This window comes from Podarcis tiliguerta (assembly GCF_965153285.1).
Source record: "Podarcis tiliguerta genome assembly, chromosome: 3".
NCBI lineage: Eukaryota > Metazoa > Chordata > Lepidosauria > Squamata > Lacertidae > Podarcis > Podarcis tiliguerta.
This window is the reverse complement of record NC_139536.1, coordinates 33,311,884-33,337,923: the sequence shown is the minus strand read 5'-3', so window position 1 is coordinate 33,337,923 and position 26,040 is coordinate 33,311,884. Positions and strand designations below refer to the sequence as shown.

General features: G+C 41.3%; 1 protein-coding gene across 1 annotated transcript; it reads left to right on the top strand.

Moving 5' to 3' along the window:
- Nucleotides 1–897: 897 nt before the first annotated feature.
- On the top strand, nt 898–25,253 carry WDR43 (WD repeat domain 43). The gene is made up of 18 exons (XM_083432359.1): nt 898–1,319; nt 6,531–6,665; nt 8,444–8,562; nt 10,173–10,293; nt 11,738–11,877; nt 12,144–12,246; nt 12,642–12,706; nt 13,403–13,574; nt 13,940–14,026; nt 16,046–16,180; nt 17,108–17,248; nt 18,288–18,374; nt 19,569–19,600; nt 20,784–20,847; nt 21,876–21,989; nt 22,745–22,814; nt 23,924–23,976; nt 24,076–25,253. Exons 1-18 carry the CDS (start codon nt 1,023–1,025, stop codon nt 24,223–24,225), a joined length of 2,085 nt encoding a protein of 694 aa, XP_083288485.1. The 5' UTR covers nt 898–1,022; the 3' UTR covers nt 24,226–25,253.
- The last annotated feature ends 787 nt before the right edge of the window (nt 25,254–26,040 follow it).

Genomic DNA, 26,040 nt, shown 5'->3' with positions numbered 1-26,040 from the left:
GCATGTTAGCCATTTTGAAACAGTGTTCAGAATTTCCAATCTGTTTGTAGCAACCAAATCAGATAGCAGGGCGGGGACCCACCATGAACAGGTAAAAGTTCTCTGCCGCAGAACCTTTGTCTCCCATTTCAGAACATAGCCACTTCACATCTGATTAATGTCTATCCTGCTCCTGCGAAGAAGATAAAAGGAGTTTTTTTTCTCCGTCACTGAGCTCCTTAGAGGAAAGACGGGAGTACGTGAAGGATAAATAAGTGCAACAAGCACAGCCTCAGGCATGTCTACTCAGAGGCTAGTTGAGCGCCGCATCCCATAGTCGCCTTTGAATGGACTTCAACTAGCCAGAGGTCCTTTACTGCGTTCACTGAGGCCTACTCCCGGGTTGCAGCTTCAAGTCAGCCATAGCGAAAGCCTAGCTTTCCTTTGTTCCACATTGCCGGCGCGTAACCGGTATGATGCTGATTATTATTTTTTTAATAACTGGGTGGAGACGACGAAGTGCCTCAAGGGCCGCTATGACAGAATAGCGGCGTGCCAAACATGACAACTAGTTGCTTCCCAAGCTCAACTCCTAAGCATTGGATCCCGCGTTGCAGATCCTGCTGTGGATCCCCACGGGCTTGCGAGCAAACCACACCATAGCTGTCAACGTTTCCCTTTTTTTAAGGGAAATTCCCTTATTCCGAATAGGATTCCTTGCAAGAAAAGGGAAAAGTGGACAGCTATGAACCACACAGACGCTGGAGGAGACGAGCCACTGTGCCCGCCCCTCAACCGACTAAGCGAAGCCCCTGCCTGCCTCTCTCTGCCTTCCTGCCTGCGCGCGCGCTTCTCCGGGCAAGAGGAGGCGGCTTGCACCCCGTCAGCGCATCCGAGACGCGCTAGGCAGGCCGAGGCTAGCGCGCCTGCGCGGGGAGGAAGAGGGGGGGTTCCGGACCACGTGGCTGCCGCGGGGCCGCCCGCTTGCCTGCTGGGAGCAGAGAGGGCCGGGCCTCGAGTGCGGGAGCGAGCGAGCGAGCGCCATGGCGTCGGCGTCAGCGGCAGGAGCATGCTCGAGAGAAGAGGCCTCGGCCGTGGCGGCGGCGGCCCCCACCGGCGCGCTGCCGGTCTTCGCGGCGGCGGCCCCGTGCGCCTTCTCCCCCGGCGGGCGGCGCTTGGTGGCTCTGTCGGGGCCCGACGGGCGGCTCCGCGTGTGGGAGACGGGCAGCAGCCGCTTGCACCACGAGTACGTGCCCTCTGCCCACCTCAGCGCCGCCTGTACCTGCCTGGCCTGGGCGCCGCCGGGAGCAGGAGGAGGAGGCCGCCCGTCGCACAGCAAGGTATCCCCGTCCCCCCCGGGGCTGAAGGGGGTCGGAGCGGGACGGGAACGGAAGGCTGGGCCTCCTTCGCCTCCCCCGACGGGAGGGAGCCTGTCAGTCCTCGCGGGGAGGGAACGAGGGGGGAGGCAGGAAAGGAGAGGCCTCCCCCACCCACCCCCCAGAAAAAAACCCGAGCCTTGCTTTTTCCTCACGTGCGGCTGGGCCTCGGGAGGAAAAAGCAGCGCTTTTTGGCCTGGTCGCGTAGGGGGTGTAGTGGTTTTGCAATAGGGGGTGAGTGTGGGGGGGTTTCCTCCTCTTCCCCCGATTCTTTTTATTTGGGGGGCTTTGAGGATTTCTGCTCTAGCGGGCCCCGTCCACCTCCACCACCACCAGGGCTCCCTTGGGCCGCAGCACATGTGTTCCGCTGTGGCTCCGCCCCGAGGCCGTCGCATGGTGGCTGGCAGAGAGGAGTTTGCGCCCCGTGCGAGTGGAATCTGCGCCACCAGGGCGAAACCGCATCCTGGCCTTGACTAGGTAGCCTAGCCTCGGTCTGTAAAGAAGCCCTGGGTGGTCGTTCTCCCTCCCACCCCCCAAGCTCTAAACAAAACCTCAAGTTAGGAACTCAGGGAGCTACTTTATTCCATTTTAAAAAAGCAAAAACCTATCATCTGCACTTTCTGGGAGTATAGTAGCTTTTCAGGTTTCACACAGGAGGGCTGAATTTGGGGTGGTTTGCATAAAAAAGCAAGTAGTGGTACTACTGAGATATGGCCCCCCTCCCCTTTCCTAATCCAATTCCTGAGTCCAGAGATGATGCTGAGGACTCAGCCTTGGGTGGTGTGTGTAAGTTTCTCCCTCTCTGTGTATAGGAAGCCAGTCTCCATAATGCTATTCCACTCCAGTGCTACTAAGAAATAAATCCCCACCCCTCAGATCAAGTTAGGAGTGGGCTGCATCCTTGATGGCTTGATGGCAGAGCATGTGGGGCAGCCCCCCCCCCCCCGGTTATGTTCTTCAGTGCACCCCTTTACTTTATCCTGTGCAAATGAATTCACTCCAGGGGGTGATCACTGTAGGGGTGTCAAACTAGTTCCTGTACATCTCAATTTCTTTAGTGAGAGTAAGGATAAATGGCAAGGGAGCCGTGTAAGAGATATAGAAGCTAATTGCCAAATGGCACTTTAAACCTAGGTTACAGTTGCCACAACAGAATGTCTAGGTACCTTTTTTTGGCAATGAGATTTCTTATTAATATTTTCATTCCTATACCGCTTTATGTTTTAAAGGAAAAAAGTCTCAAATCTCAAAACAATCCAGAATAAGACAAATTCATGCTTCAAGGAAAATATTTCAGATCCTTCTCTGACGTTTTGCTTTCCCCATATTTATTTATTTACCTTCCTAATTTATATAGCTGCCCCACAGCAGAAGTACTCTAGGAAGCCAGTGTAGTGTAGTAGTTAAAGTGTCAGATTAGGACTTAGGAGATCAGGGTTCAAATCCCCATTCAGTCATGAAGCTCACGGGGGGGGGGATCATTGGCCAGTCACAGCCTCTTAACCTACCTCACAGGGTTGTTGTAAGGATTGCTTCAAAGTTTGCTTTTGAAGTCTGTAGCCTTGTGCTGCAACAGTTGTCCTCATTTGGCACATGGATGTTTTTCAGCAAAATCCCATCCCTGTTTATTCAAATGTAAGTCCTATTAAATGTGTATAGAATGTAGCCTTGGTGTCCTAATTTACTATTTTATTTATAACCTGCTTTTTCTGTTAGTTCAGATATTTTCTGCACAGTCCATCAGTTGCTCAGTATTGATCCCAGTGGAACAGTGGCCTTGTGAGCTCTTTGTACTAAATCTGATATGTGAACAAATAAATAGAGGCAGCCTTTTCAATATCACCACATCATTCACAAACTTAGAAGGGTTTCCTTTTTTTCTTGGTTTTCCAAGGAATGCAGCAAAGTTACTGCTAGTCTTGTAGCAAGTGGGAGTGCAATTTTGAAAGAAGAAATTTAGTGCACATTTTTTCCTATGGTCACACATAAGTCAGTGTAGAGTACAGACATAAACTTTGTTTCCATAGGCACATTTGTTAGCCAATTCTGTTTTAAATGTTGCAGAACTAAAACACCCTTTCTTGAACCATTCATGTTGCTCATGTTATTTAATAACACATAAAAATCATTACAGTTGTACCTTGGATTGCGAACGCCTTCGTACTTGAACGTTTTGGCTCCCAAACACTGCAAACCTGGAAGTGAGTGTTCCTGTTTGTGAATGTTCTTTGGAACCCAAACATCCGACGGGGCTTCCGATTGATTGGCTGCACCCTGCAGCCAATCAGAAGCCGCACTTTGGTTTCTGAACGTTTTGGAAGTCGGATGCGTTTCCGGAACAGATTCTGTTCAACTTCCAGCGTAGGACTATATTCTTGATCAGAATAATTCATGTGCCTAAACATCTCTGTTCACATGAAGCTTATCTATATATTGTAACACCACACATTTCTCAACACCTTTTAATGTATTAAAAAGGGCTACACATTTTTGAGAGGGAAGGCTTGCTACCAAGACTAAGAATGTCCTGGAGATGAGTATAAAACAGAAAGCAGATTTCCTGGCAGCATTCAACGCAACCTGGGCAGTCTATATTTCAGGGTACTTTCTTCTGTCCATGCCCAGTTTGAACGGGAGTAACCCCCCCCCCCCCAGGTCTTAATACTGTATTGCTTCTTTGTGCTGAAAGACCTGTACAGAGACCTGTAAAAAAACCAGTGGTCTGCAGAGAGAAAGAAATGTAACTGTTTAGATAACATTGATTCCAAAAAGCCTTAACATCTCTAAAACTCACAGTGTTGGCATTTGAAATCAGTACTTCATTCAATATGATTTACTTGTAACCTTAAAATTAAGAACCCAAATGCTTACTAAATTTGTTGACAAATCTGAATTTATGTGTGGAAAGGTATAATCACTTAGTGGAGAGTTTTGTGTCTAGGTGGGGTTTTTTTTTGTATTAAATGAAATTATTGTAGCAATTGATACAATTGTTAAAGCTACACACACATACTCAGACCACACTCTCTTATTCCTTTCCTCACATTCTGATTCAGACATACTGTGATTCACTGCAGTGTCTGAAACAGGCAAAAATGGTTTGTATGAGTTGTAGTAAGATTCTAAAACAGAATCAGAAGCTGAGCTGTAAATGTTTCCAATTCTGATTTGGAAGCAAACGACCATTTATGTCACAGATGGTCAACCTAGGCCCTCCAGATGTTGTGGATTAATCAGCCCCAACTAGGATGGCCAGTGGTCAGGGATCATGGGACTTGTAGTCCAACAAGCTTAGTGTGGTTGTAGATGTTAATTTACACACACACACACACACACACACACACGTACAGACATATAAGTGATTTGTATATGTTTTTGGTTCTCCTTTCTACTTTAGGTGCCAGAAACCAAAGTTTGTTCTTGTGGCTTGTGCAGAGCTTAATTCAAAACAGTACAAACCTAAAATAAGTTTAAGAAAGTAGACTTCAGGTTTTCATGCTAGCAGTTCAGAGAGAATCAGCTTAGTGAGTTTATAGGTGAGAAATCAGATATGCTCTTTGTGTGGTGGTCTAGTTCAGAGTATTGTCCAGACTGACACCTGCCAGTCATGCTGTGTGTCTTGCCTATGCCTGAGACTCCTTCACTGGTGTCACTTGTGGGAAGGGTGAAAATCTTGAGTAACATTACTGCCAAACCTGGAAGGCAGATGTTGTCTGGGAGCGGGGGAGCTGGCCTGCAGAGAAACAGCAAAATAGAAACTGAAAGCAGAGAGGAGGGAATTGCAATTTATGTGGAACAAAATGGGGAAAAAATGGTTTAATATTATAAACAAATAGGGCATCAGAAGCCTTTGGGCAGGGAAATAGAAAAGAGAGGGGGTAATGGAGGGTGGTGCTCACATCCATGGTGGCAAGGAGTGAAACCCAGTTTGCAAGTAACACTAAACCAAATCTTGACTTACTGTGTGAGCATGTGGATTCCCAGTGAGGAGACCACAGCTGCTGCACTCATGCCCTTGTCCTGCTGCCCAGAGCTATGCCATGGTTTGGCTTAGTATGTTGTCAAAACTCACATTTGTGGTTTGTCTCATTCCAGGCAAATTGCAAGCTGTTTTTTTTAATAAGGGGGAAAATCCTTGGTTGTTGGTTACAAGCTTGTGGTTTGGATGATGAACTAAGTCACACCATGGCTTTACCCTGGGTAGCATGGTGGCAGCAGAATTCGGAGAGGAATGCAGCAGCGACAGTTTCCTCTCTGGGAAACACCACACTAAGCCATGGTTTGGCTTACTGTTATGAGCGAACTGAAGCAGAGAGGAAAGACTAGATGCATACTACAAAGAGGATGGCGAGAGCAGAGCACACTGGGGGAGAGGATTAATAAAGAGATTCAGAGAAACAAGTTAAAAAAGAGAGGAGGGGTTCCTACAGGCTGCTGGAAGAAAAAGGAAGATAGAAAACCAGTTAAAATAATGAAACTATAGCAAAAATGGTTGTCCATTGTTTACTTAGTGAGACAATCTTCCTGAGTTAATAACTGGATCGGAATGATTTGAGTTGTGGCCCAATATTTTTTAAAGGTGGCAGTTAAGAACAACATTTTCTGTTAATTCATATTAGCTCTTTTTGTAGCCTTAGGTGAATAACATACTTTTGGCATAGTCTTTTTAAATGAATAAATTGAAGATGATGCCTTCCTCTTTATGTGGCTGGGAGAGAGATTTTGCAGAATATTTTTAGCTTGTTTTGGAAACTGGAAAAAAGAGAGCAAAATGTGTGCTTTTGAACTTGTTCTTGAATATGGCCCTTACTGGAATAAAGGCAATACTTAATATTGAGTATAGGTTGTCTCATTTGGGGAATAAAGCATTTAAAGCAGGAGCTTGGTTTTGTTCTGGTTTTTCTTTAAAATATACAACTAAGGCTCTATGTTCATCCCCTTTAATGTGTGAATAAACTTTGTTTTGTTTTGCCCAAGGATAGCAAACATGGAGCCCTCCAGGTGTTGAACTGCAACTCCCATTAGCCCAACCCAGTATGATCAGGAAAGATGCAAACTGGACTACAGCTTCACCTGGAGGGCACAATATTGGTTATCCCTGACCTTGCCTGTAAAACTGTAATTTAATATAGCCAACCAGACTATTTCTTCTGTCTTCATTTGATCACTTTACAGGAAGGCCCTCAGAGAAAGAAGAGGAAATCTGAAGCTGCAGAAGCAGGTGAACAGTTAGATCTTTTGGCTATTGGTACTGCAGTTGGCAGCATTTTGTTATACAGCACAATAAGAGGAGAATTACAGAGTAAACTAGTAAGTATTACTTGCAACAACATTCAATGTTTTTCTACGACTAAAATAAATTGTATTTTTCTTAACATAGGTTTTATTAGACTAGCTTAATCATAACTCACATAAAATGGTTCAAGCATTGATGCAGTTAGAAATGGAATTTGTAAAACCTGCAAGGTGTCATGGGAACCTGAAATGCCTGTGTTTTTGGTGAAATACATGACAAGATAAGAGAATAAATTACCCAAATTTCATGCAGCTCTGACAGTGTGCTGCTTATATGAATTTTACTTGAAATTAACAAAGTCCTTCATAAGTAACTTATTTAGATTTTCTAAAAGAATGTACTTCCCTGTCTGTGACTGAAAAGATGGGAAGTTAATATTTGGGTAAATGACAATGTGTCTGAAGGATCTCTCTTGGTGGACCTGTGGTTTTTTAACATGTATATTAGTGTCCGGGTAAGTGTACTTAAAGGAATAGCAAGATGTATAAACAATTCAAGGGGGGTAATTCAAGTTAAGCCAGAAGCAGGCTGAAATGCCAGAAGGGTCTCATGACACAGATGGACAAATTTCGCTTCCTTGATATTCTGGAAGTATTCCCTGGTATTTGGGTAGTAAGTCAGTGGCTTGCATCATGCATTTCCGCTGGGCTGCAGTTACCAAAAGGTAAAAAATTTCAGAGGGTGATTAGAAATGTTATACAAATGCATAAAATATTCATACCTCCTCAATATGTCAGTAATAAGCAAGTTCAGGTACCCATAATGGGGAACCTTTGGCCTGCTGGGCTGTTTCTAGCAATCTTTGCCTGCATGCCAGTGATGCGATATAATTTGATGTTACCTGTTATTCGTTTTAATCTGCCCCACCACTTTTCACAGTTTTCCTAGGGTTACACTTGAAGTCACAGTTTCTAGTTCCTTGCTGTGGCTTTTATTGTACAATTTTTAAAGACACGTTTGAAAATGGTACATTTTCTGCATCTTCTGTCCAGTTGCTAGAGGTGTTTCTGCAGATCCTCATATCATCTATGATAATGCTGTAGAGCCCCCTTCTTAAAATGATTCACAGAGAACTTGAAAAGTAGAAGAGCATGAGAGAGTGGACACATCTCTTATATGACTAGATGTAGTGATTATGGGACAGCTCAGGAAAGAGGTACTCAAACAATTAAAAACAAGGATATAGTCATGTTGGTCCATAAGAGAGGAAAAAACCCCTCCAACGCCCACTCTTAGATAGCACCTTTATTAGTACCAACCCAAAAAGTCAGAAGAATGTGGCAAGCTGTTGGGCTCTTCAGGATTTTTCATTGGGCATGGCGTTACCTGGGATGGAGACAGTAGTTGGATGAGGAAAATTAACTGCTTCTCAATCTAACCTACCTCACAGGGTTATTGTGGGGAGTAAATTAGGAATGGGAGAACCATGTTTGTCACCTTGAACTTCTTGGAGAAAAAGGTGAGAGATAAATGCAACAACAACAAATGACGATGATGCTACTACTACTAATAACAATCCATCTGTGTTCAGATATGGTCTGCCTGCTGCTGCTATGTCTAGTTCAACCCTGGCTAACAAAGCCATGTGTTTTCCACTACATTGTCCTGAAGAAGTTTGTCCTAAGCATGAAGTTACTGGGTGTGAATGATAGAGCACAGAGTAATCCACAAGTGGCCCAGTGACAAATGTTATTGCAAAAGTACTGAAGTGGTCACAGAAGGGTAGCAGAGATTGATCTAACCCTACTAGAGAAGTGATGTTACTTGCTAATAACCTTTTCTTTTCATCTAGAGTGGTCATGACCGTAAAATAAACTGTGTACGGTGGCACCAGGACAATGGCTGCTTATATAGCTGTTCAGATGACAAACACATTGTGGAATGGAACACACAGACGTGCAAAGTGAAATGGTAAGTCTGGTTTTAAAAACAACACAGAATAGCTACAGAGAATTATTGCTGGAGTAGATGCCATACATGCAGGTTTAAGACATTGGGGGGGGGGGGAATGGTATATTTTCTGCAGCAAATTATTTCCTCTATATTATGATGTGCGTGCAGTACGAATTCTCATTCAAGTTGGGTAGCTTAAGGCCTTTACTTTATGTAGCAATTAAATTGGTGGCTGCTATGTGGACGCTAGGTTGTTTTGCTGCTACAAGGATTTATTTGTGAGTTATTTTAGTTGTAATCAGGGAGCACATTCACTATAGAGAACATGAGATAAAAATCATAGGTATATGAGAGATGAGATGTTGCAGGTGCCTGGAGATGTTTATAGTTGTACAGTGATAATATCACTACTGATGTTATTACAGGAGTGAATCTGATTTATTTCAGATAGCTGCATTTAAACTCTGTCTTTGGGAGTATTTCCTGGATTCAGAAGAAGCTCAGCATTTTAAAGTTTCTTAAAGCACAAGATCTATTTATCTGTTTTAGTTATTAAAGCACATTTTCTGAAGATTAAAGCATGCAAACTTAATAGGAGACTTCCTGTGTTGATCAAGTTGTCCATTGGCAAAAAAGGGAATGTTTCTTCCTCACTTATTTTTTCTGGCTTCTCTGAAGTTATTGAGCTTCTGCAAGGAATGGCTAAACCAAAATATATATGATTTGGAATCCCGGAAGCCTTATGCAGATTTACAGACCTTACACATAATTGCATTGCCTTCCCTGCTCAGCCTAACATTTACATGTTGCACTTGGCATACAAGCAACAACCAGTTGATGCATATCCAATTGATGCGTGGCCATGCACCCACACATCATGGCAACTTGGAAGTGGCCAGAAAAGGGGGCAGGTCTGATTTATGCGCACTTCACCATCACACACGATTACCTGGGATACAACCCACATGCAAATCGGAGGTTGCCTGTATATGTTAGCATACAAATGCCCAGACTACAGTTGTGTAGGTCTCTTAAGCTGTTACAAATGAGGCCAGTATTTGAGTGGGCTGAGCTGGCACAGTTCTGATGAGCCCTGAAAAGCTATATGCACATTTATATATTTAAGATATATATACTATTGGCAAATAAAAGCCATAACAGCTTGGGGCCAGTTTACTTCCAGGATTACCATACCACTCAACTGCTTTGATCTGTGGACCTGGTTCTGTTACAGGTGCCACGTAATACTCATTCTACAGTTGTAAGATACTGTGGCAGCACCTACACTTTGGAACTCCTTGCCTGTTGATACCAGGCAGGTTCCTTCACTGTATTCTTTTTGGTGCCTGCTTAAAATATTTTTGCTTAGGCAAGCCTGTCCAGATATATAGATGCTGATGTGTTTTGATCATTTAAATGTTTTAATTACTTGCTTTTAACTGTTTTTATTGGTAATTTTAATACGTCTTGCAAATCACTTCCCATGGCACATTTAACACTCTTGAAACAAATGTTTTGAGGCTATAGAAATCTATTATTTTAAATGCCCCTCCCTTTATTTTTGCAATGGTACATACTCTTGCCAGGGCTGTGCTCACTGTTCTTCCCATTCTTCTCAAACTTTCTAGCAAATGGAAAGGAGATAACAGCAGTGTGAGCTCACTATGCATCAGTCCTGATGGAAAGATGCTTCTGTCAGCTGGTCGATCTATCAAATTGTGGGACCTGGAGACCAAGGAAGTCTACAGAGTAAGTATTCACTTGGGGTAAATAAGAACTTAGGGAAGATTGCTAACTTCTTACAGTGAACTGAGCTGCTTCACTTCATCCTGTTTAAGTAATATAATTTAAGATAGAGGTTTGCTGGAAGGTTTGCTGTGATGATACTGTCAATGTGGTTTCTACTGGCTGACAGTTGAATGAGGACATGAGATTCCTTGGCTGTGTCTGAGCACTGCCAGCAGCCTGTTCACCAAATTACATCTGCATTACGGAAAAGCATAGAGTTGTGTCCAGGGGTTTCCCTAAGCAGACAAAAGGCTCTTTGATCCAGAAGAAGCCTCTTGTCTACTCTTAATCTCAGCTGTTACGTTTGCTTGATTATGTGGGGTCTCCCAACCTTTGGAAGAGTCTTTTTGGTGTGCTGCCAAGGGAAAGAGTGGGCGGGGAAGTCTCCTTCCATCAGCCTCATCACACACACACTTTTCTAGATTTTTAGTTAAACATAACATAAGTGTAATGCTAGAGTAGGCCAAAATCCTGTCTTGTCCAGGGTTCTGTTTCCCATAGAGACCAACCAGGGACCTATGGGAAGTTTATAAACAGGAGGTGAGAAAAATAGTCGTTGATTGCTTTATACAACAATAGTTTGTCTAAAGCTTTCTAAGGTGGTTCCCAGTCTAACACAGCAATTTATGTTGTTGAGCTGATGAGCTCAGAGCCTTTCCCCCCCACTTAGCTATGTCTTAGTTCCTAAGGTAGATTTGGATATATCCTTATCAAATGACGGATATACCCAGACCTAGAAGTTTGTTTCTTTTGAAGCACACTGACCAGTGATTACCCTGTGCTTATTTTTCCACTAACTCTGGAAAAATGATTCTGTTACATGCAGAAATACAGTACCTTTGAGCACATGAGAATGACAAGCTGCCTGTCCCTCCCACCCCTAGACACTGTAATGCATTGTTATGCAAAACTAATTTGTAATAGGTTTCCTGCTATTCTAAGGAGCCTCTTTGATTGTTGAACCTGACATTTTTTATATTACCTTTCTGAGAAGCTCTACAGAAAGATGGAATAGATTAACTCTTATGGAAAGAATAATGATTGGAGAAATAGAAAGCAATAACATCATGAGATAATGATCTAATGTACTGAAATGCATTCTTAAAATGACTTGCTCAAGCTCACAAAAGAACATCATTTCTTTTTTGGATAAAGAACATCGTTACCAGTTTACCTCTTCATTTATCCCAAACACAAGACTTACAACTTCTGCTGCAATACATATAAGCTTATTGTTATTGGATTTAAAAGTGGTTTTCTTTAATACTTGCCTTTCATCCTAATCCTAAATTCATTTTCTCGTAAGAAAATCCCATTGATTTTGGTAGAACTGGTGTGTAGAACAGATCTTTTATCTTACATTTTTTAATTGGGTTTCATTTCTAAAATTAAATTTCTTCTCTAGCATTTCACAGGACATGCTACAGCAGTTTCAACTCTTATGTTCGTCACAGTACGGCCTCCCAATGAAAATCAACCCTTCGATGGAATTACAGGGCTATATTTCTTATCTGGAGCAGTGCACGACCGGTTACTCAATGTTTGGTATGTAGCTTTCCCCCTAACAATCAGTGTTGTCAGTTTGTACCCCAAAATATGAAATGTACTTAGAAACACAAAAAGCTCCATGATCAGAAATGTGGATTTTGGATAGTTGCTGTGAACAGATGCAATGAAAAATGTGGCTTCTAGTCCTTCACAGTTCAGTGCAGAAAGGAATTTCCAGGGTTCTCTGAGCATGTGCTTATATTACACTATGGTGTCATTGTTTTGTTCTTTTTGCCTTATTTTTCTCACTATTATATCTCAAGGCAGGTGAGATCAGACAGGAAAGAAAGGAATGCTGTAATGAGTTTCATGGCTACAGATGAGCCAATCCATATCGACCTGACAATGTCAGAAAGCAAAGAGGAGGTAAGGAAATGTAACTTACCTATTGCTTTTCTGATGCCACTGTGTAGAAACTATTTTGGCTCAGTTCTGATCTATTTTGTATAACTGGAGAACTTAAAAAGCAGCCATTAAAAATAAACTTTGTGATTTTAAATAATTAAGTTGTATTTATAGTAAATGTGTCTGATCAACATTTCATAGAATCATAGAGTTGGAAATGGACCCTGAGGATCAACCCCCTGCAATGCAGGAATATGCAGCTGTCCCATACGGGGATCTACCTGCAACCTTAGCGTTATCAGCGCTATACTCTAACCAACTAACCTATTTGACCACATTTATAGAAGTAGAGAAAATATCTGAATTATTGATATGGTAGTTGTTTTGTGATCTGATGATGTATTATTTCTTTTCAGCCACTTAAACTAGCAGTTGTATGCAGAGATGGACAGTTGCACTTATTTGAACAAGTATTAAATGGGTAAGTTGGTATTTAAACATACACACATCTCTATTTCAATATTGTGTTGCCAAAGCATGGAAGAGAGTAGTGGGGCAAATCTCTGTTGGCAGCAAGGTTCAGTTTGGATGTATCTGAAACACTGAATACTCTTTTTAATAGAGCCCAATATTTGTGTTTGTCTTATAATTTGATCTTTAATAGAAGTCCTTTCAGCTGTACTTTTTGAATTGTTTTTAATGACTGAAGCAGAGGACTGTGAAATTGAGGGGGGCGGTAGTCAGGTTTGCCACTGATTATCACTTTAGGCAAATATAACTTGCTTTTGTTAACCTGTCAGCAAAATGGCAAACTTGAGGCTTATTCTCCTTGCCATTTCAGCACATGGAAGTTGTAGTTCTCTGCATCATTCAAACACTTAAGGTAGTTGTGTGGATGGCATACTACAAAGAATTTGATTGGCTACTTGATGGTCTTTGGCTGGTTCTGTCAAGGCAAACCAACCTGAGATTTTATTTTTTTAATGAAGGATTGTATACAGATTAATGGCTAACCTCATTCATTATTGAGCTTGAGCTTTGATTGGCAGTAAGACGTAATTACAATGTGCTTTGGAAGGTTGTGAGGCTTGCTCCCATGTTTGACTGTTGAAGGGATTTTAAAACTGCAGAGACAGGTGTGCAGAATATAATATTTAACAGACTTATTTCCTTGCAGTTCCTGCAAAAAACCATTGACATCAAAATGTACAATCCAGATAGCAACATCTGGAGAGGGAAGTGATACCACGCCAAAGCCAATCCCTATTCTAGCAGCTGCATTTTGTTCCGATAAGGAATCATTGCTACTTATGTATGGAAACTCCTTACAGCCTGTCATTGAGAGAGTGGTATGTGATGTCTTTTTGAAACTCAAAAATTGATGCCTTGATACAGAATCTGAATCTAAGTTGAGATGATTACTATTTCATGCTGAGTTTTATCTGATGCTCCTTGTAATATTTCAGGAAAGCTTTGATTTTGCTTCATAAATTTCATATAGCCTCTTGTTTTTGCAATTCAGTTGCAATTAAAACTTTGTTAGCTTAGTTTATACATAGGTTACATGATTGGGGAAAGTGGACAGCCTAAAGAGCTTTCATTCAAGAGTCTTCCCTGTTACTGAAACTACTTGGATACTGTGACTAAAAACTGTTACTGACCTGTGAAAGTATTGACATCTATTTTTGTGTTTCCTTTTCTCCCTCTGTTGTAGCCTGTGAATACTACAGAGTCACATATGTGCTTAGTAAGAGACATTCAGAAGACCTTGATGCTTAAAACAGAAATGGCTGTGACAAAGGTTAGATTGAAATCTATTTTTAAGTAATCCTTTTCATAATGGAGATGTTGGTTTCTTTGATATAATACATAGAGTAAAAAATAAATAAATGGCAAGTGCATGATGGCATCCCAGAATGTATTTTTAAATACACTGGCATTTTTGTCTATGAAGATGATTTGAACCTAAAATACATTTCATCCATTAGAATTGCTCTGGCACACATAGTTCAATTCTGCTATGCATATGTTTAAAATGAGGGATCTGTGTGTATAGTCATGATGATAAGAGTCTATGTTGTCTTAACAGCGCCTACAAAACTGTTTTGTCATCAGAGAGCCAGTGTGGTGTAGTGGTTAAGAGCGGTAGACTCGTAATCTGGGGAACCGGGTTCGCGTCTCCGCTCCTTCACATGCAGCTGCTGGGTGACCTTGGGCTAGTCACACTTCTCTGAAGTCTCTCAGCCCCACTCACCTCACAGAGTGTTTGTTGTGGGGGAGGAAGGGAAAGGAGGATGTTAGCTTTGAGACTCCTTTGGGTAGTGATAAAGCGGGAGATCATATCCAAACTCCTCTTCTTCTTTCTTGATAGTTTATCCACTTGCATATTGGCATAGATGGGTGAATGTAAGTTTTCTAACAGTGAACTTACAGGGCTTCTTCTTCTACGCTAGCCACAAAGGAAGGGAAAGTTTAAGGTCCTCGAGTATGCTGTGATGACTTTGATCTTGGTTTCGCTTTTTGCTGAATTCCAATGATGACACATTTCTCTTGGCTGTCTGAGCATACCTAAAGGATGGAAAGCAATTTGTATATCTCACAGGGGCATGCCTCTCTGTTCTAGGAGCCCTTATAATTAGGATCCAAACAAAGCCCACCAAAATAGTAGACTCATTGTAAGCAGGATAGTTCCTTAATGAGCCAAATGAGTGTTGCTTAATGAGCCAAAATAATGCTGCAATCTAATCATCTTTGGGAATAAGCCCCAGGGAAATAAGTGTGGCTTACTTCTGAGTAGACATGCATAGAGCATTGTCCTGTAATTACTGAAAATATGTAAGTTCTGTTTTTGTCATGCATCTGGTGCTATTAGCTGTTGCTTATTTTGGTATTTATCTGTGTACAAATTGAGCATGGATGGTGCCAGTGGTTCAGTTTATGACCTTTGGCAAAAACTAAGATTTCCAAAATGCAGACTTTCCTTGCAAACAAATTCATGTTAAAGTAGCCATATCATTCAAAATTTGTACCCAGTTAAGTTCTACTCAAAGAAGGCCCGTGGACCCACTGTTGTGCATAAGGATTTTCATTGCATAAGGGGGGGGGGGGCAGACACTTCCACAGGTCTCAGTACAGGCAGAATAAAAGAAAATGTGGGAAGGCCATTTGAGCTTCTGCTACCTTGCTGTAAGAATGCAAACAGAAATCCCCTGGGAAATTGTCATGTTTTTGCTGACCTTTGATACCCTCCACCCACATATATGACTTAAGGAGTGATCAGTCTACCTATGTATCTCCTCTTAATATGCTTCCTGGGAGGAGGGACTGGAGAGCTTGCCTTTCCCTAGCAGCTGCCCATTGAATCTTAGCAATCAGTATAGTTTAAGTCACTAATAAAGGTGTAAAAACAAAGCAAAAAAAACTGAGGCATCTGAGAACTGGCATATGGCGGCATTAGCTGTTCTGCCATTCCAGCAATAATGAGTTTCAGTTCCTAAGGCACAAGAGATTTCAACAGGTTATTAGGAGGAGTTTTTTAAAAAGTGCATTTTAAAGATCATAAAATTTAAATTCTAGGTATTAACCCTGCAGTTCTGTTTGCTTAGTAAGTATCTTGTTTCTGTTATTTTTCTTACCGTTTAAATTGTTTAAATAATGAACTAGCTGCCAGGTATGTTTTCTCTTAAAAGAACAGTTTTGGTTTCAAGTGAAGTATCTGTTGTGCAAATTAAATTGGAACAAGATCAAAATTACTGTGTAAAATAGGGGGGCAGTTGTACTCATACAAATGGAGATAACTTTTCTTCTTCTTTTTTAAAAGGTGAAAACTCCCATAATCAACTCAGAAGTCAAAACGCTAATGCCCGGACTTCCTGGACATAGTGCAGCTATCAAACCTTCATTTCGTGGAGAGAAAATGGAGACCAAAAGAAAGTCTACTGCAGCTGGTAGAGAGGTGAATTGATGTTTGGCCTAGAATAAATGCACAGCACAATCATACATGTATGACTGTACAGTACACACTGTGGAGGGGAATGCACTTTAGATATTTCTTCAGTACACTAACTTCCACGTTGTGTTCTGGGATCCCTGTGGTTTCTCAACAAGAAGGCCAAATACATTGGATAAGCCTCCTTGAAGTACAATTCTTTGCTTTCCCTTTTGCTTTTCTTTATAGTGTACACATTTGTGGGGCAGTGTTGGGGCACATTCTCAGTTCACATGGGGCAGTGTTGAGGCACAGTGTGTCTGGCCAGTATGCCATATCAATGGCATATATACCTGTGAAGCTACACACTTTGTGTGCATGTTTTGTGGTGGTGGTGGGGAAATGATTTCTGTTTGTTTTTAAGTGATTATTCTAACCAGACAGTTCAGAGGTTCACAGGAAATGGTCAAAAGTTCAACCCAGGGAATTGAAACTAAATCATTTTATTTGTATGCTGCCTTTCCAAAGTTAAAACCATGCTCAAGGCAGCTTAGAACATATTTTTTAAAAAAAATGTAACTACAGACATAAAAAGTCATAAACAATAAGCAAACATCAAAAAATACACAATCAAATTCAACAATTTCCACAAAAATCATAATATACAAGCTAAAGATACAAAGAGTTAACACCCACCAAAGTAACAACAGCCCCCCAAGCAAAAACTGCTAAAGAATACCCCACTTCCTGGTCATCCATTATCTCTTGATTTTGTTCTGTCCTTAAGCTTAATGAATGGCTGGTCTTTCAACATGCAACTGTAGTGCTGTGAAGAGGGATTTGGTTTATTGGTGGGTGGCATCAAAAGCACCACAAAGTTTAATTATGGGGATATTGTCCTGTATGTAGTGCCCCTTGCTGTGCAAATAAGAACGACTTTTTCCTGCTGTATAGGAGAGCATTGAAGACCGCCTTGGTGCAATGGATATCGATGTGATGAAAATGAAGCAGTCAACAGGAGGCCTTCCACAGACGGACAATTTTGCAGTGCTTTTAGTTCAGGGTTTGGAAAGCAGTGATCCTGAAATACTAAATGTAAGTGTAAAGAGCATTGTGGATAGGGAAGACTCCCTCTTGTACCAAATAGCCATATTTAGTATTTTATTTATTAGGTTTTATGTATTGCTTATGTGTAAGTCACCCTGGAAGCTTTACTGAATGGTAGCATAGAAATAATTAAATGAGGGGTTTGCTTTGGTTACTGCATGCCTGTTCATGCAGCAGGCTACCCACACTCCAGGGCTGCATGTTCCATGTGTTCCCTCTATTTTCGATGTTGTGGCTGTGAGTTCTGTTGCTTAAATGGTAGCACGTGTTTTCAAGGGGAGGGGAGATACTGTAAACTTGGGGAACCCCAACATTTGCAGAAGTGCCAAAAGAAGTCTTCATGAGGACTAATTTTGCTCAGTCACCACAGAATGCTGTCATAGCGTTTCATCCAGTACTGTATTGTGCACGCGCAGAATGGAATTTCGCTTGCACAAAGGGACCACCCTCCTTTGTGCACCCTCAAAATCTGCTTGGGAGAGTTGGGAGATACTCCGGAGCAGATTTGGGGTGTGCATGGGGGGAAGAGGGGAAGGTGAAGTCCTGTTGCATGAGCGGAAGTACATTCATGCGGTAGCTGTTTGGAATGAACTGAAAACCTGGTGGGAGGGTGGCTGGAACTCAAGTGTTGTTGAGGAAAGCATGGCTGACAAGTTTAATAGTGAGCATGACCACTCCACATTGAAACATTTTGGTTTTATATTATATTCCTAGTATTGTAGAGTTGGAAGGGACCACAAGGGTCATCTAGTCCAACCATCTGCCCAGTAGGGGGCTTGAATCCATGACCCTGAGATTAAGTCTCATGCTCTACCAAATGAGCTGAGGGCTGTGTGTGTGTGTGTCTGACTGACTGACTGACTGACTAGTCCAAGGCCATCTGATGAGTGGGACTTTGGCTTTAGCAGTTGAATTACAGTGCACTACCCAATATGCCACACTGGCTTCTGATACAGGGCATTTTTGGTGCCAAGCATAAGCTAGTAACATGGTTCTTTCACTGATTTGCTTTCCCCTCTTTTAACAGAAAGTGCTTCAAACCAAGAAGGAAGCAATAATAAAGAAAACAGTAGCCAGAATGCCTGTGTACTCTGTCATTCCTCTGCTGCATGAGGTAAGAAATATTTTATTATAAGTCACTACAATACCAACATTACACCAGAGTCTTAGTTTAAGCAAGGCAAACACAAGCTTTGTCATAAACAGGAATGGTATGTCTCTTTCATATGAAATGGGGTGGCCTTTAGTTCTCAAGATTTTGTGCCTTGTCAAGTTGAAAGCCAGTTATGAAAACAAGGTTAGTTTCTTGTCACATAAAACCTGATGCAGCACCAGAAGTGAAATAAATGGTTGTTCTGAAAAATGGAAACAGACAGCACTGTGTCTTAGTAATATCTGCATAGAATGCATTTCACCACAAATGAACATAGTTCATTGTATTATTCCAAGCAGAATGGCTGCCATGACATATTCAGATGAGAATATTGCCACAGTGCTACTTGACAGAAGTTACGCTGTTCAGACTATCCAAATATTTTTTATTGGTTTTCATGTAAATACTAGAACTACATATAAAGAAAGAGACTTAGGGATCATAATTGCAGATAATAAATGGCAATCAATTTGGCACAACCCATCCCTATGAACCATCTCTGCTTGTTTGCAGGAGGCTTCTCTTTAAATTATATTTTGCTGTTCAGACTAGTAAACAGCTGTGTGTAGAAACTAAACCGATTTGTACACAAACTGCAGCATGTTGTCTTGAATTTGCCCATTGGCTTTTATCCTGATGGCAGCTGAACACTGAAACATCACATTATGTTGTAACTTGTGGTTAAAAATGAGTGCAGTGCATGATTTTGAATTTTATATCAAGTTCCATTCTGCTTTCTCAGTGTTCAACAGAGTTATCACACTATAATCAAACTTGCTGAATGATCACTGGTTAAACCAAGGGCTCACTTTGTGCAGCCCTTTGTGTAAAAATAAAAAAACCAAGTCTGAAACCAGCATTTAACCAATGGACCAATATTTTAATAAGCTGATGTTGATAGATAAGGTCTTGCAATCTGGTTTGCCATGTAGTACACTGTTTTCTTGGTTTTTTTGTGCTCCAGTAACAAAACTCTGCTATAAAAAATACTTTATGATGACAATGAATAAAATATCAAATGGAACAGAAAGCTGAGTTACAAACCTATTTGGAAGCAAGGTTTTGAACACTAGAGAATTTATATTTGCCTTACTGAAGAAAACTGTTTATATCAGTCTTGTTATAGCTATGCCTGCTTTCTCTATTCCATTTTAGCTCACAAAAAGGCTGCAAGGGCACCCATATAGGTAAGCAGAGATTACATATTTTTCTTCATTAAAATGTGGAAGTACAACTCAGGGCGGCGGTCAACATATATGACATAATTCTGTAAAAGAGTTACTATCAAAGGAGACATAACCAGCAGTTAAAGATCATAAAAACATCTGAAACTGTACTAATCAATATTTAAAAGGGAGGAAAGTTCCATATAACAGCTCTGATACATCCTTCTGTTAGACAGTGATAAATGATAGTCTCCCGATCCAGCAGTAGTGGTGCTTAAAAGAGCATTAATGTTCAGTTAGTAGCACCAGATGTGCATTTTGAGTGTGTATCCATTTTAAAAGAATGCAGCATGGCTGGGTGACATCCACAGACAGATGTGCATCTGATTTATTTATCTTTCAGGCAAACTGATAGTTATTGCTATTTCAAATTCATCAATTATTAAAGATGACGGAATGGGTAAATCTGTCATAATAACTTAGAGCTGTCCTGGTTGATCTTTGCCTGACACCCTGGGGAGCCAGCTGATTCTGGGTTAAAAGGTAAAGGTACCCCTGCCCGTACGGGCCAGTCTTGACAGACTCTAGGGTTGTGCGCCCATCTCACTCAAAGAGGCCAGGGGCCAGCGCTGTCCGAAGACACTTCCGGGTCACGTGGCCAGCGTGACATCGCTGCTCTGGCGAGCCAGAGCCGCACACGGAAACGCCGTTTACCTTCCCGCTAGTAAGCGGTCCCTATTTATCTACTTGCACCCGAGAGTGCTTTCGAACTGCTAGGTTGGCAGGCGCTGGGACCGAACAACAGGAGTGCACCCCGCCACAGGGATTCGAACCACCGACCTTTCGATCGGCAAGCCCTAGGCGCTGAGGCTTTAACCCACAGCGCCACCCGCATCCCGATTCTGGGTTAGATGGTCGTAATTCTGCATTGAGGTAGCTTTCTATGTGCACTCTCATCTGCTTTGGGGGAAAAAAAATGTGAGCGAGGCCGTGCTGCACTTTGGGCTGATGTAAATGCCACTGCTGTGAACCGTACTGCTTAGATGGTGCATTGTGCACATCATGATTTCTGACAGTTTCTTCATTTGTATCCCTTTGTGAAGTGGGCTGGGTTCTTCATCTTGAGATATGAAGCATGCTTTGTATTGTTTTTCTAACCCATGTCAGTAAATGCAGGTCACTCTCTTTACGCCTTGTTTTCCAGCGCCTCACAAATGGTTCGATGGCTAAAGGCCGTTTTAACTATACATGCATCTTACCTTTCAACAGTAAGTACTCTTAAACGCTCTCCTCTATCCCAACTTTGTGCTTCAACGATCCCATTTGTATGACCTGAATTCTTTGCCTGTCCCAAAGCTCACTGATTCTTAATGCTAAGCCCCATTGCATGCAAGCAGAAGCTCACATGCGCAATATTGCGTTCTGCCCATGGTTCTGAATTGTGCTGATATTGAGACTATGGGCAGATCCACACCTTCAGAAATTGAAACCCCACTGCAGCAGTCCAGTGACAAATAACAATGGTGTCTCTCATTGATTAACTTAGTGGTGTTAATCCAACCTGTGTGCCTATTCGGGCCTCCCTGTTTGGTCCAAATATGCCCACCTGCCCATCATCTAACATCAGGTGGGGAGAAAGGAAGAATTGGACACTAATTCTTAGTACCTGTAATACTTTTGCTTCGTGGGAGAAAACCATTACTGATGCTGCTGGTCTCATGCCCATGGAATGGAATTTCAAAACTGGGGAGTCACCACAGAGAAGGCCATATTCCAGAAGATGAGACCCAGTAATTGGTTGTCTCTTTGACATCTGATGGGAAGGCATTCCATAGGCTGAGCGTCACTACCAAGAAAGCCCTCAGAGCTGGACCTCAGTGTCTGGGCTGAACAATGTGGGTGGAGACGCTCCTTCAGGTATACTGAGCATGAGGCCGTTTAGGGCTTTAAAAGTCAACACAGATACTTTGAATTGTGTTCGGAAACATACTGGGAGCCAATGTAGATATTTTAGGACAAGGAGTTACATGGTCCCAGCGGCTGCTCCCAGACACCAGTCTAGCTGCCGCATTCTGTATTAATTGTAGTTTCCAAGTCACCTTCAAAGGTAGCCCCACATAGAGCATATTGCAGTAATCAAAGTGGGAGATAACCATGTACCATTCTGGTGTATATGTGTATATTTAATATTTATATTTAATATTTATAATATTGCAGCTGGCTTGGTGTTATAATAAAATGTTGACTATTCCCATGTGTTAAGAGACAAATGCTTTCTCCCTCTCCTTCTCCTCAGTTGCCAGATCTGGTCCCTCAGCTGGGAATGCTATATCAGTTAATGGAGAGCAGAGTGAAGACTTTGCAGAAGCTCTCTCGCTTACATGGGAAACTCTACCTTATTGTCACTCAGGTGAGTTGAAGTGGGTTGTAGGGCACAGGAAAACTATGAATGTAAGAATGGAGGGATGTTACATCTTACAAGAATCATGGCTTATACCCCCCATGGGTCTAATAATTGATTTTAATAGTACTGTACAGTATTTCTCACAGTCCTGTTGCTCCTTAAAAGCTAATAGTCATGACATAAGCAGTTAAGAACTAAATCCCACATTGTCATCTTGATGACAGTATATCCTGCAGTATATTGGTTCAGCCTACTGTGAAGAATACATCTGAGCAGCTAACAAAGTTCTAGCCCATGGACGTTTTTGCCACAATAACGTTTTGAGTCTTTCAGATGCCAGAAGGCTGCTCATGATCTATTACAGAGAAACGAGGATATTTCTTTGGAAATATTTTGAAAGACATATATGTCTCTGTGTGATTATTTTTATATTACAATAACATACTATTATGGATAACTTTCTGGCATTCATTAAGTCTTACAATTTTCAAGAAGTGTTTCTGAGCATATGGGTAGAATCAGGTGTTAGAGATGCAAACATTTAATGTAACCGTCTGAAACATCCACATGCTTTTAGTTGTATTGTAAACTTTTCTCATCCAACAGGAACACAACAAGCTCTCCAAGCAGCACTGCTTTTTAATTGCATGCAATTCATTTTACTTTCTATGAAGTAATGCAAGTTCTACGCATGTGGTAGAATGGCATCGTTTTATAAAATATTGCTACAACCCCTGTTAATGCCATACATTTCTTTTCAGGTTGCTGCATTGGAACAGACTCAGGATGTGCCTGATGTCAACCAGACTGCAAAGCTGGTGTATGAAGAAGGTAAGGAAAGGGACTTAAGTGGAGGTGCCTTGGGAGCTATCAGGGAACAAGATGGGCTCTGTTAAGGCCGTGGCCCCTTTGTTTCAGATTTATATTTGTGTGTGTAGCATTTTGGTCTTATAGACTGCAGTTGGTAAGGAAGAGAATGATTCCACATCGCTGAAATAAGCCTCAAATAGTTGAATCAGTTTTATTGCTGTGTTCATGTTAGGCTCTCAAAAGTTGCTTCCAATATTAGTCTCTGCATGGAAGGAAGAGTTGGACTGAGCCTGCTGCCCCATGTTCAGCCCCCTATACTCATGAGTTCAGCAAAACATCTGAAAAGGCCGTTTCCATCCAGGCATACAATTATAGCCATGTAGGGGCCCTTTTCAGGTGTCCCCTTGAACATGCAGATGTTTGGGCTAGTGGGGACAGGTGACATGGTATAGACTAAAAAGGGGGAGGAGATTTTATATAAATCCTTAAGACTGCATGCATTTAAGGCTTTATATAAAATCTATATAAAATCTATATATCCCATCAGAAATTGAAATGCTACCGCCACAGTCCAGAGATCAAAAACAATGGTGTCATTGATTAACCTGATGGAGACTCAAGGTGGCTTGCAGATAATAAAGAAGCAGCTAAAACCCCCCAACAACAATTAAACATTAATATAATCAAAACACGATCTCACTCGTATGCGTGTATGTTTGCATATATAAAATATCTATTTAAAAGCATTATTAACCACGCAGCTTGCCTAATTGTAGTGCCAGAGTGTTTGGTCAGAATAATTCTAGAAGTTGGCTGGCTAGTTTACTGGTCCTGAGTGGCTAGAGGATTTGGTGAGGGTTAGAACCAAATGAGAAGCATAAAGGGGCTTTTGCTTCCATGTTACAGGCTGAAACCAGCTTGCTAGTCTTCTTTAAGAGGGCTTGGGGACTACTGTTAAACTTTGAACCCTACTGAACCTGTTTTTTTCTGCCAGCAAAATTGCTTGGGATCTTCCGAACTAATATAACAATGGGTTCAATGAAAGAGTTTTTTAGCATATAGTAGTGCACGCTCTTAGTATCTCTTTGAAGAAAGGTCTGTCTCAAACCTCGTGCATTCTGTCCTGACAGAATCATCAGAGGAAGGTTCGGATGATGAGATGGCTGGAGAAAATGATTCAGATGTAAGTAAAAGCTCCCAATTAGTTCCTTTCCCCACGCTTGGAGGTCAGGCTCTTAAAAGTGATCACAGTAGTCACGTGTCTTGTCACTTTCTCCTGCAGGAGAACTGGGATGAAGAGGATGAGAAAGAGGAAAGCGATGAGAACGATGAAAGAGATGAACTTTCAGGCGACGAACAAGAAATGGCTATAGAAAAAGAAATCAATGGGGAATCAGATTTGGATCCAGAAAATGAAAGTGAAGAAGAATAGCATATGCTTTAAAAGGGGGCGAAAACTCCTATTAACTGGCCTCCAAAACTTTCTGGACCGCCACGCTGAAAACCGCTTACAACACACAAGGGATACTTGGCCCCAACGGCTGTGATGGCATATTGGGACACTGTATTTCCAAGCCCAGAATGTGTAACAATGCCAGCCTTCTTATTCCTTTACCGCCTGTCCTATACTTCCTGGGATCACAGTGAAAGATTTTTCTTCTACATAGTAGGCAAAGATTACCCCCCATTTTCTGGACATTTCATTTTGCATCTTGAATGAAATAGTTTTACCAAGGCTCTTTGGATGATAAACTTGTTGCAGCTCAGTTTCAACAGTTCCAAATTCTGACGGAATGAAGACCACTGCTACCTTAGCCCTCTTTAGTTAAGTACTTTTCCAGTTGGCACCTTGCTGCATTTTTTGGAAGAGAATAAATATTTTTGTAAGACCTTAATGTTGATTGTTCTTCCTCTTCTCTCTCTCCGCCCATGTCCGTTCGCTCATAACCGAATTACTTAGGCCTTGGCAGTGGTACAACGCCAATCAGGCTGAGCAAAGCATTTTCTTTTTGAAACCAAACTTTTTATATGTGTGTGTGTGTGTAAAATCAGTCACTTTTCTTGTACTTCATAAAAACAAAAGAAAATTAGGTTCATTGGTGGTTCCTGACCTCTTAATTTTAATTGAGCTTGTATATAAGTTTAATGCTGACCCAGAGACAAGTGTCCATCTTTGGAAGGATAAGGATAAAAAAAAAAAATGAAAAGAGGGGGCAGATGCTTGTGAATAATGTAACACAACGCGTATACATTTATTAGGAATTTTTAATCTTCGGGGCAGAACAGGGGTTGCCATTAGTTCAATTAAACTGAAGTGGTATGAACAATTTTTGAGAGCAAGGTTGGGTAAAGGTTTTGAGCCATTAACCAGTATAATGTACAGTTATTTGTCTATAATTGGAGCTGTTGCAACCAAATACTGCCCTCCTTTGTAAAGTGAATAAATATACATTGCCTTTATCATGTACTAGTCCTGTCATGTGTTGGGTTATAGTTGAGTGCTTGCAAGTTGAATTTTGTACTAATGATGATTTATCAATTCTGTAGATTTATCAGATTCTTCCACTAGTCTTCACTCTTAGGTTTGAAATTACTTTTACAGAGACTCCTTTTTATGAAGGTTCTTGCAAGGGTGGGATGCTCAGTAAGTTCTGCAGCTAATTGTTTATTATTTATTAAATTTGCATACTGCCCTTCACAGATCTCAGGGCAGTTCACAACAATAATGTGAATTATTGGCAATCTCAAGTATCACCTCTTTTTAAGTATATGGGTTGCATTAAAAGTTTTAGAGAGGCAGACATAGCTAAAACAAATACTGTCCCACAACAATTACTATAGTCTGTATTTCCATATCAAGAATTTAAACATTCTTATTACATTAAGTTTATTCTATAAATGTAAGCAACTCAGTCCAAGTATTTACATGTACCTTGCTTTGTTACTTCAATTTTGGTGGGACGTCTATTATATTTTTTTAAAGATACATTACGGCACACTCCTTTTACCTCAAAATTAATTTAATATTATATAACAGAATTCTGACTCCAAGGGAGTTTAGGAGAATAGGTGTCAGGCACTATATGTGTTCACTGTGTCAGTCTGAACTACCTGCCATTTTAAAAACTGCAGTGAGAAGGCTACCTGTCAAAAACGAAAGAAAAAAGTTGCAAAATAGCAATTGCCCAAGCCACCACTACCACAGATAACAGTGCTTTCCACATAAAGAAAGTATTGCACAACCATT

Coding starts and splice junctions, on each gene's coding strand:
- WDR43 (XM_083432359.1), top strand. CDS start 1,023: ATGGCGTCGGCGTCAGCGGCAGGAGCATGCTCGAGAGAAGAGGCCTCG. Junction 6,666..8,443: donor GAGAATTACAGAGTAAACTA/GTAAGTATTACT, acceptor CTTTTCATCTAG/AGTGGTCATGACCGTAAAAT. Junction 8,563..10,172: donor CAGACGTGCAAAGTGAAATG/GTAAGTCTGGTT, acceptor CAAACTTTCTAG/CAAATGGAAAGGAGATAACA.